This window comes from Poromitra crassiceps, assembly GCF_964638095.1.
Source record: "Poromitra crassiceps genome assembly, chromosome: 27".
Lineage (NCBI taxonomy): Eukaryota > Metazoa > Chordata > Actinopteri > Beryciformes > Melamphaidae > Poromitra > Poromitra crassiceps.
Window position 1 is genome coordinate 14,456,869 of NC_139650.1, and position 12,132 is coordinate 14,469,000.

The window sequence follows — 12,132 nt, forward strand, 5'->3', positions numbered from 1 at the left end:
AGCAAATGGCTGCAATATGACAAAGAGTGAAAAATTTAAGGGGGTCTGAATACTTTCCGAACCCACTGTATATATATATATATATATATATATATATATATATATATATATATATATATATATATGGATAAATATGGATAAACTTATGTATAAGTTTATCTGTCGTCTGAATGTGTCTCAGAATATGATAATTATGTTGCTGTCTCAGCCTAATCTCAGTGACACTAGATACCTGTCTTGCATCTGGAAACATTGGTACACAGTGTCTTATTGTAGTATTGTTGAGTTGCTAGTGTTCTTATTGTGTTGTTTACCTGTTTTATATGTAGTGTGTTTTTTATTGGACCTCGTGTCTGTCAATAAAGTGATGATGATTATATATATATATAATGAATTATCGGGAATTATCGGAAATTACCTATATCGGGATTTTGATCATATGTCGCACAGCCCTATGGCTTTCACGTATGTCAAGAACCGTTTCTCCAATCGACTTCAAACTTGGGGGCGTGCTGCTAGCGAGTCGACAGAGTGCAGTGCCAAATTTCGGCACGAGTTTGGTCACACCCAAAAAAAGTGCGCCTGTGGCACATCGTCTCCAGAGTCTCCACCATAGAAATGTGCGTGCAGAGCGCACGCTAATCTCTAGTAAGTCTAATAAATATTAGGGCTGTGAATCTTCACTGGCCTCACGATTCGATTCATTACGATTCATCTGTCAACGATTTGATTTGATTCGATTTAAGATGCATCGCGATGCATCTTAAATCGATGCATCACTTTTTCCGCAATACATGATTTATTTTTTCTCACTTTCTTTTTTCTCACTGTGTGGCTACTTCCAAAATAAAAGTGCATTTGGAATTGCATTGTATTATGATCCATAATTAAAATAAACAACTGCATGTACTTACATTCTATTTTATTTGATTATTAAAAAAATAAAAATAAAAAATAAAAATAATAATCGATTTTTGATATTTGTTAATCGATGCAGAATCGTGCACGTCCGCATCACGATGCATCTTATAATCGATTATTTTTGACACCCCTAATAAATATACATCTCAAAAAGTCTAGTTCAATTAACTTCTGAAATGAAACTGAAGTTGACAGCATCTTTCTTATATCTTCACCTCAGAAGAGTCATTACATCAAACTAGGGCCGCCCCCGGCCAAACATGTTCCTGGTCGACTAATCATTGCACATGTATGATATTAATGACAGTGTGTAGGTAGGTGTGTGTGTGTGTGTGTGTGTGTGTGTGTGTGTGTGTGTGTGTGTGTGTGTGTGTGTGTGTGTGTGTGTGTGTGCATGTGCACCTGCTTGGCCAGGCTACAGGCCTGGTCAGGTGAGTTGAGGATCTCGTAGTAGAACACAGAGAAGTTGAGGGCGAGGCCGAGCCTGATGGGGTGTGTGGGCTGCATGTCCTTCTTGCTGATGTCAAACGCCTCCTGGTACGCCTGCTGGGAGTTATCCACTGTGGCTGCAACACAGGGTTGGGAGGGTTACTTTTCAAATGTAATCGATGCTGTATTGTTTTATATTACTGTCCTGCCCATTGCTGTCTTGTGACTTGTATTTAAAATGTTTTATTTTAAATTCTAAATGCTGTAAATGTGTGATGTTTTATTGTGTATGTGTCTTGTAAACCCATGGGGGTTGGGCACCTTGAGTGCATGACACTTAAATCAATCAATCAATCAATATTGAGGTACAACTCTGCTCAGTTAATAGCAGACACCAGCTGATCCAATTTAAAGTCTCCACCGTCTCCACTACTCCAAGCAGAAATTACACATGATCTTCCCTACTGTATCACCACTGTGTGAAAGGTGTCGGAGGGAGGAACACTATCGTTTATATCAGACCTACCGTATCTCCACACTTTGCACTGTGCCATGAAGCCAGGGAACGCTTCATACGAATCATCTACTAATAAGAATGATAGATCACAAGATTGCGGTGTTTTTGCAATGTCAGCCTAGAAAACTATGATGTTTATTCACTTTATTGCAACTTCGGCATCGCAATAGCCTATCTGCTGCCCACAGCTCCAGTCACACACACAGAGACACAGGCACTGAGACACACATGCAGCCAAGAGAAAGAAGCCAGGCAGCTCGGATTTAATCTGAGAAGCCCTCTGATAGGCTAATAGGCTATTATTCAATGTGTAACCAATCAGATAGCACTGTGGGCGGGACATTGCTCCAGCAGCACAGGGAACATGAACGAACACAGAGGCTGCATCAGAGCCAAAGTAGTGCATTTTTTTATTTTTTTATTATATCAGCAAACGGCCAATGAAAATGCCGATACAGATAATCGCCAAAATGCTGAATATCGGCCTCAATAAACGGCCAGGCCGATAATCGGTCGATCCCTAGTAGATATTATTTCTATATTTCTTTCATATCTTTTCTCTGTTGGTTGTCATTAAGATAATGACGTGTTAGCTTAAGAGAATGATGTGTGTCAGTGAGTGGAGTGACGTCACATGGGACGGGAGTATAAGAGTAACAGGCTGCACACGTTAGCGTAATGCTAGTCGCCATAGCATTTTGTAACATCACTGGGTATCGTGGCGTGAACCAGCTGCCAGCATGGAGAGAGCACTTGACATGAGGAAGGATCAGTTCAGCAAGCTGAAAGTGGATGATTTGATTTGCCCTGGCTGCCTTGGAAGAACTTCCCCTGGAGCAGAGGCTGAGGAAGAAGTAGAAGATCTGAATTGATAAGATACTGTAAGTGGGAGGATTTGAAGCAGCAGGAAAAGGATGAGAAGGATCGCACCGCGAAGCAAGAACAGAAGGAGCAGGAGCAGGAGCAGGAGCAGGAGCAGGAGCAGGAGCAGGAGCAGGAGCAGGAGCAGGAGCAGGAGCAGAGCAGGAGCAGGAGCAGAGCAGGAGCAGGAGCAGGAGCAGGAGCAGGCCGCTCAGTTCGAAGAGGAGGAGCAGGAGCAGGCCGCTCAGTGTGAAGTGCAGGAGCAGGCCGCTCAGGGTGAAGAGCAGGAGCGGGATGACGCTTGACGGCAGGCTGAGAGGAGAACCGGGCTGAGAGGAGAACCGGGCTGAGAGGAGAACCGGGCTGAGAGGAGAACCGGGCTGAGAGAGATAAAGGTAGAAGCTTGCAACAATAAAAGTAGGTTGTTAGTGCAAAGCGTCCTGGAGGGGAAAGCACAGAGCAGTAGAGCCTGAGTATCCAGCGCTGAGAAAGGCCCTGCTGGAGGCCTATGGTAGTGTTCCAGACCGTAATCTTTTCTCAAAGTGAGACGGCAAAAGGATGAATCCTATCTGGACCTGTGGTGTAAACAGGAAATCCTGTTTGACCGATGGGTCAAAGGAGAATTCAGATTTTTTACACCCCGGACCTTAGTTCCAGCTTAAAATATGATGTTTTACTCACCCAGAGAACTTTGGTTTCATTCTGATGGCCATAGAAGATATTCAGGTCCGAGTAGAGTCCGAACTGGCCACAACGGGCGAAAATCCATCTACATGTAGTCTCCTCCGGGCTGCCTCGGTTTTCTCATCCAGGGTCTGTGAATCCAACAGAGGCAGATTCCTTCTCTGGTCTCGGGCCGTGACGCTTGGCTTCTCTCGGACAGCTCAAGCGGGTTGAGTAGTGTCCAGAGCCGAAGCACTATCCCGTTCATATGGACGCGAGACAGAGTCTTAGGACAAAAACTACAAAATAAAAGGAAAATGGAAGCGTGGAACGTGTGCTCCACTCCTCTTCAGTATGGGGCACATGACACGGGCTCCTGAACACTGCTTCCGGGGTCACTGAAATAGACTCCTGTCCCGTGTGACGTCACTCGCCTCGCTGACACACCTCATGCTCTTAAGCTAACACACCTCATGCTCTTAAGCTAACACACCTCATGCTCTTAATGACAGCCAACAGAGAAAAATAATATCTATATGTATTTTTTATTTTCCTGTATCTGAGTATGTTTGTTGGTGTTCTATTGGGGGGGGGGGGGGACTAAACTTGTCTCCAACACTGGTTGTAAGTGTGAAGCAGATACTCACTCTTCTTGCTCTCCCCAGAGGCCACCTCTGACAGGTATCTGTAGTAGTCTCCTTTCATCTTGAGGTAGAACACCTTGCTCTCTGGCTGGGAGGCGTTGGCGATGAGGAAGCTGTCGAGCAGAGCCTGAAACAGATGCAGCACAGACAGGTTCACAGACAGACCAGCAGAGCAGAGCCTGAAACAGACGCAGCACAGACAGGTTCACAGACCAGCAGAGCAGAGCCTGAAACAGATGCAGCACAGACAGGTTCACAGACAGACCAGCAGAGCAGAGCCTGAAACAGACGCAGCACAGACAGGTTCACAGACAGACCAGCAGAGCAGAGCCTGAAACAGATGCAGCACAGACAGGTTCACAGACAGACCAGCAGAGCAGTGGCAGATGTGCAATAAATGCTGACTAAAGCTGATTTTATGGTCACGTAGTGAGCCAGGCGCAAGCGAGCGCATGCCAAATATGACATCATCGGACTAGTCACATCGGGCGTGAGCCTCCGCAACCTGGGGCACGCCTTGCTTTGCAAGAGAGACATGGAGAGAAACGAAATGAAGAAGTCACTCCATTGAGTGTTGACCCATGTGGTAAAACTTTGATTTGTAACTGTTCATTTTAGTCATTTCAAGTAAATGTCTTGAGAGAGATAAAGCAACACAAACTAAGTTACCAGGGCTGGGAACTGAAGATTTCTTTTTAAATATCAGCTTTAAAAAGGTGGATTTATATTGATTTTAGAATGAGGATAGAGAGAAAAACTCAGCCTAGAATTAATGTAGTTTCACTGCTACATTAAAGGGACATCCGTTTAGGGATTTTCTTTTGAAATAGTCAAGAGAGAGAGGCAGAGCTGCAGAGCCAGGTCCACAAACATCATATGCATAAGTTGAATGTAACAGCTTATTTCACAGTATTACTAAAGTGCAAACCAGGGTTCCAGACTAACTTTTCCACTGGTCCATAGCTGGGTAGGCACTAGGCAGTGAACTCTTTATGCATATAAAGGGCTCCAGACTAACGTTTTACATTGGTTGCACCTAGGCATGGGCCAATTTCCGGATGTGCACAGCGCACTGAGTTGAGTTGTTGGAGTTAAGAATATAAACGGGAGACTAGTCACCACTCACCTGGCTAAGATGTGTGTCCAAAACTGTAGAAAAGGAGTCCAGTCACAAGTATTTTGCAGTTGTTGACCTACCCGAGCTCTAGTAGGCAGTGTACTCACACATTGACCTACCCGAGCTCTAGTAGGCAGTGTACTCACACATTGACCTACCCGAGCTCTAGTAGGCAGTGTACTCACACATTGACCTACCCGAGCTCTAGTAGGCAGTGTACTCACACATTGACCTACCCGAGCTCTAGTAGGCAGTGTACTCACACATTGACCCAACCGAGCTCTAGTAGGCAGTGTACTCACACATTGACCTACCCGAGCTCTAGTAGGCAGTGTACTCACACATTGACCTACCCGAGCTCTAGTAGGCAGTGTACTCACACATTGACCTACCCGAGCTCTAGTAGGCAGTGTACTCACACATTGACCTACCCGAGCTCTAGTAGGCAGTGTACTCACACATTGACCTACCCGAGCTCTAGTAGGCAGTGTACTCACACATTGCCCTACCCGAGCTCTAGTAGGCAGTGTACTCACACATTGCCCTACCCGAGCTCTAGTAGGCAGTGTACTCACACATTGACCTACCCGAGCTCTAGCAGGCAGTGTACTCACACATTGACCTACCCGAGCTCTAGCAGGCAGTGTACTCACACATTGACCTACCCGAGCTCTAGTAGGCAGTGTACTCACACATTGACCTACCCGAGCTCTAGTAGGCAGTGTACTCACACATTGCCCTACCCGAGCTCTAGTAGGCAGTGTACTCACACATTGACCTACCCGAGCTCTAGTAGGCAGTGTACTCACACATTGACCTACCCGAGCTCTAGTAGGCAGTGTACTCACACATTGACCTACCCGAGCTCTAGTAGGCAGTGTACTCACACATTGACCTACCCGAGCTCTAGCAGGCAGTGTACTCACACATTGACCTACCCGAGCTCTAGTAGGCAGTGTACTCACACATTGACCTACACGAGCTCTAGTAGGCAGTGTACTCACACATTGACCTACCCGAGCTCTAGTAGGCAGTGTACTCACACATTGACCTACCCGAGCTCTAGTAGGCAGTGTACTCACACATTGACCTACCCGAGCTCTAGTAGGCAGTGTACTCACACATTGACCTACCCGAGCTCTAGTAGGCAGTGTACTCACACATTGACCTACCCGAGCTCTAGCAGGCAGTGTACTCACACATTGACCTACCCGAGCTCTAGCAGGCAGTGTACTCACACATTGACCTACCCGAGCTCTAGTAGGCAGTGTACTCACACATTGACCTACACGAGCTCTAGTAGGCAGTGTACTCACACATTGACCTACCCGAGCTCTAGTAGGCAGTGTACTCACACATTGACCTACCCGAGCTCTAGTAGGCAGTGTACTCACACATTGACCTACCCGAGCTCTAGCAGGCAGTGTACTCACACATTGACCTACCCGAGCTCTAGCAGGCAGTGTACTCACACATTGACCTACCCGAGCTCTAGTAGGCAGTGTACTCACACATTGCCCTACCCGAGCTCTAGTAGGCAGTGTACTCACACATTGACCTACCCGAGCTCTAGTAGGCAGTGTACTCACACATTGACCTACCCGAGCTCTAGTAGGCAGTGTACTCACACATTGACCTACCCGAGCTCTAGTAGGCAGTGTACTCACACATTGACCTACCCGAGCTCTAGCAGGCAGTGTACTCACACATTGACCTACCCGAGCTCTAGCAGGCAGTGTACTCACACATTGACCTACCCGAGCTCTAGTAGGCAGTGTACTCACACATTGACCTACACGAGCTCTAGTAGGCAGTGTACTCACACATTGACCTACCCGAGCTCTAGTAGGCAGTGTACTCACACATTGACCTACCCGAGCTCTAGTAGGCAGTGTACTCACACATTGACCTACCCGAGCTCTAGTAGGCAGTGTACTCACACATTGACCTACCCGAGCTCTAGCAGGCAGTGTACTCACACATTGACCTACCCGAGCTCTAGTAGGCACTGCAGTGTACTCACACATTGCCCTACCCGAGCTCTAGTAGGCAGTGTACTCACACATTGACCTACCCGAGCTCTAGTAGGCAGTGTACTCACACATTGACCTACCCGAGCTCTAGTAGGCAGTGTACTCACACATTGACGTCCTTCTGAAGGAAATGGGGTGATGCCCCTAGAGGCCCCCAAAAATGGTGCATACAATCTCACCTGGCACACCTGTGGTGAATCCATATAATGACCCTGTTTGTTTCATTTGATCATTACACCCTGAAGAAGGCAGAAGCCGATACGCGTTGGTGTGTTTTAATTGTTAGCCCATCCAAATAAAGGCTTTTTATATTCAAAACCTCCTTGAGTGTCTGGACCTGGATCATTCATGCTATAAGTTTTCCTCTTCTTTATCAATCTTTTTCTGTTGGCGTGCTCTCCCAGCTGCACCTGTTGCTTGCTCCTTTTCTCTCTCTGGATGACGGTCGAGACTGAGACCAGCGAAGGGGCAACTAAAAAGCCTAATTTCTCTCTCTTATAAGTAACATTCACTGAACCTATACAAAGACTGAAACGGAGATCATTTATTTTCGGAGGGTGTCTCCATTTAACTCCACTTAACAACACATGTAAGTGTCAACAGTCTTGTGCTCCAATTATCTCACAAAAATAAATCATCATTACACGATATAAGATATTGATGTAGGAAAAAAGATAATCTGCTGAATACTTTCAATTTGATGGATGAAATGTAGGCCTATGTCAAATGGAAACTGTTAATCCTATGAATTAATCCTGCTCTATTCATCGCCATGTGATCGGTATCGGGCAGATATTGCTCATAGGCGATCGGTGGCAAAAAGCGTGATCGGTTCACGTGCACCCCTAAATGTGATGTCATGTCTGCTCCCCAATCTACCCTGCCTCTTCCTACCAGCATGTTCTTACAGATGTCCCTACCCTGCCTCTTCCTACCAGCATGTTCTTACAGATGTCCCTACCCTGCCTCTTCCTACCAGCATGTTCTTACAGATGTCCCTACCCTGCCTCTTCCTACCAGCATGTTCTTACAGATGTCCCTACCCTGCCTCTTCCTACCAGCATGTTCTTACAGATGTTCCTACACTGCCTCTTCCTACCAACATGTCCTTAGAGATGTCCCCACCCTGCCTCTTCCTACCAGCATGTTCTTACAGATGTTCCTACCCTGCCTCTTCCTACCAACATGTCCTTAGAGATGTCCCCACCCTGCCTCTTCCTACCAACACATCCTTAGAGATGTCCCTACCCTGCCTCTTCCTACCAGCATGTTCTTACAGATGTCCCTACCCTGCCTCTTCCTACCAGCATGTTCTTACAGATGTTCCCACCCTGCCTCTTCCTACCAGCATGTTCTTACAGATGTCCCCACCCTGCCTCTTCCTACCAGCATGTTCTTACAGATGTCCCTACCCTGCCTCTTCCTACCAACACATCCTTAGAGATGTCCCTACCCTGCCTCTTCCTACCAGCATGTTCTTACAGATGTCCCTACCCTGCCTCTTCCTACCAGCATGTTCTTACAGATGTCCCTACCCTGCCTCTTCCTACCAGCATGTTCTTACAGATGTCCCTACCCTGCCTCTTCCTACCAGCATGTTCTTACAGATGTCCCTACCCTGCCTCTTCCTACCAGCATGTTCTTACAGATGTCCCTACCCTGCCTCTTCCTACCAGCATGTTCTTACAGATGTCCCTACCCTGCCTCTTCCTTCCAGCATGTTCTTACAGATGTTCCTACCCTGCCTCTTCCTACCAGCATGTTCTTACAGATGTCCCTACCCTGCCTCTTCCTACCAACATGTTCTTACAGATGTCCCTACCCTGCCTCTTCCTACCAGCATGTTCTTACAGATGTCCCTACCCTGCCTCTTCCTACCAGCATGTTCTTACAGATGTCCCCACCCTGCCTCTTCCTACCAGCACGTCCTTGCAGATGTCTTGGAGTTCGGCCTCGATCTTCTCACGGTATTCGCGGGCCATCTGCTGTTTCTTCTCGTTGCCCTCCGTCTTCTGCTCGATGCTGGAGATGACGCGCCAGGACGAACGCCGAGCACCCACCTACAGCAACAACCACCACAGACAGAGACTGTATTACCCCACCTACAGCAACAACCACCACAGACAGAGACTGTATTACCCCACCTACAGCAACAACCACCACAGACAGAGACTGTATTACAATACGAGCCCACTCATTCAAAACGTTGCAGTAGTTTACTGACTACACTGTCGTTTCCCATAACGTTAGTCACAAGAAATGTGGAGAAAGAATCGCTTTTTGGGAGACAATCGCTTCATGGTGATCACTATTTAGCTGCAGCTGTAACGTTAATCACACTGGTCAGTGGTCAGTTTTCACTTTTTGGCAGAACACCGGACCTTGTAATCCGTGGATTTACGTTAGTGTAACAGTGATCATAAAGTAAAATGGATGATACTGGACAATGGACATGTATTGGAATTGAGCCTTCGCTTGTTTCACAACATTGTCCGCTCCGAAGCGCTAATGACATCCATCCAACCATCGGAGATGCTGTCTGAGGTAGGCTTTAGACGTTAGCTTGCGTCACCTCACCTAATATCACAGTCAGTCAGTCCCTCTCCTCACATGCTCCAGGTAACGCTTTCTCCATGCAAAAATGCAAACGTTATGTGTGAACAGCACTAGTAATAATAATAATAATAATAATAATAAAAGGAGTCAAAAGTGCATGATGTGGGTCGTACCACGTTCTTGTAGGCCACAGACAGCAGGTTGCGCTCCTCGTTGCTGAGCTCCAGGCCCTGCTCCGTCACAGCCTTCATGGCGGCTGCCATGTCGTCGTAACGCTCCGCCTGCTCCGCCAGCTTGGCTTTCTGCACCAGGTCGTTCTTATCCATCTCTTAGGCTGGAGGAGGGGCGAGAGAGGCAGACAGACAGAGAGAGAGACACACTTAGTGTTAATTAGGGCTGTCTTCTAAAAGTCAACTATTCGACCATCAGTCGAGACCCGTGAGTCGACGGAGATTCCTCAAGTGGTTTTCTTTCTCCTCTCCAGTCAGTGTGCTGTGCTGTGCTCTTCAAATACTGAACACCACGTCGTCAAAGTTGGCACGTCTTAATTATAGTCAGAATTGAACTGAAGCAGTGTTCAGCGGGATCATCTACACACACGAGGACCACTTTTAGGAGTTCTTAAGCTTTTACGTGCCATTAAAAGGGTGGCTAGCTAGCAAACGGCTAAATGAGTCAACGGGGATATTATACGTCAAAAACGTCATCACTTCAAAGGACGAACATGGAAATTCTCTTTCCCTCACGCCTCACCTGGTTCAGCCCAGGGTAATCAGTGCACACATCAACAACACTCCAGGTTGAGTGGTGACGTGACGGGGAAGCCTATGTGACACTGTGTGTAGTTCTGGATTAGCTTAGCACAAGCTTTTTACTTCTAGGGCTCGCATTTACGCTTCAAAACTCATGAAAGTGGTCCTCATGTGTGAAGATTATCCGGCTGAACACAGGTTCGCGTTTGATTAAGCTTGCGTTGCCCACAGACCTTATTTGAAGCATCGCACCAAAAACCCATTCAAAAATCCCAAAGACAGAAACAGTGAAGAACCCGGAAGTCCGCGACTTCCGTGTTCCAACTACAAAAATACGTCATCCCTGGGACTCTCTATAGCACTCCAGCTTTGGTATACATTTTGATTAACAAAACAGGCTTTATAACAATTATTGTTTGTGGTTTAATAGCACTAATTAAAAAGGAAAATCACTTTGAACCATTTGGAAATGCGATCAAAATTATCTTTGCATTGGATAGTCTATAATTCACCATATGAAAATGTAAAGGAAAGAACAAAGGCTACGCCTCATATGAATGACAGCATGTAGGATAAGACTGCTGCTTCCTCCTTCTCACTAACATTATAACAACTTGATTCTTTTATCTACAGAGGAGCCATGTCAAACTAAAGAGAGAGAGAGAGAGAGCACCAGCCCAACTCAGAGGACTCTGAATTCCTTTAAGCTGTTTAGGAAACCTGCTCAGTTTATATCAAATGATAAAACAAGAGAAAAAGAGAAAAAAGTAAAGTAACAATAATGACATCCATATTACAGTATTCTGATTAGGGCTGAAACGATTCCTTGAGTTACTCGGATAATTCGATTATAAAATATATTCGCCTCGACACGGCATTTAGACCATAGACTGTATATTTAGACTGTGTTTCGCACGGACGCTTACTAGTTTGGCACAACACGCTTCTGTGCTGCAAGACGAGGCTACAAACTGCTGCAAAGTGGAGGAAAAAAGAGAAAATAGTGAAGAAACTGGCCAGAGAAAAGGACAGAATCTGTCTAAGGTCTGGGATCTTTTTAAGCTGTAAAAGAAGGAAAACTCCGTGGAGTGCGTCTATTGACGAGCGTACTTGCCTACCAGAGCCGTCGGAGCGGACACGGGACCCGAGACAAGGTAACTAGTTAACGTTACGTAAATCAATAGGATTGCTCATCAGGATTAAGGCTAGTTGTAATGCTGGCTAGCTGATCAATATGACAGCTAGTTGCTGCATTCACGCGTTTTTTGATGTGGCTTTTTGTGACAACAAAACAGTGGAAACACATCTCCTTTTAATCTCTTTAGCTTTTTGCACATTAAACTTGCACACACCTCTTAGATCGTACTTGCTGTCCCGTATTGAAAATAACTTTTGCACAGAGAATGGGAGTGACTTTGATTTTGCTTTAAACATTATTTGCATTATCTTATAATAGAACAAGTCGTTAAATTTCATGACACGGGAATTTAGAAACAGTGGATTTGTGTGAGCATAGTAATCCTTTTTATTAATGATACGTATGGCTCATTTTTGTAGAACAACTATTGAATTTAGAGTTGTTTTAAAGGTTGATCCCCACAGTTCTACACAATAAGACATGTAAGGTAAAATGAGTGAA

The 12,132-nt window shown here is 45.9% G+C and overlaps 1 protein-coding gene across 1 annotated transcript in view; it reads right to left on the reverse strand.

Annotated features, from left to right (window-relative positions):
* The window catches only part of LOC310799250 (14-3-3 protein beta/alpha-1), a 35,380-nt gene that overhangs the window by 4,164 nt on the left and 19,084 nt on the right, over positions 1-12,132 (reverse strand). The window contains exons 2-5 of the mRNA XM_083661821.1: positions 9,915-10,075; positions 9,105-9,245; positions 4,039-4,162; positions 1,324-1,487 (exon numbers count right to left, since the gene is read on the reverse strand). Coding sequence (XP_083517947.1) covers positions 1,324-1,487; positions 4,039-4,162; positions 9,105-9,245; positions 9,915-10,067 — 582 coding nt within the window. The 5' untranslated portion in view covers positions 10,068-10,075. The remainder of the gene's footprint in view (positions 1-1,323; positions 1,488-4,038; positions 4,163-9,104; positions 9,246-9,914; positions 10,076-12,132) is intronic.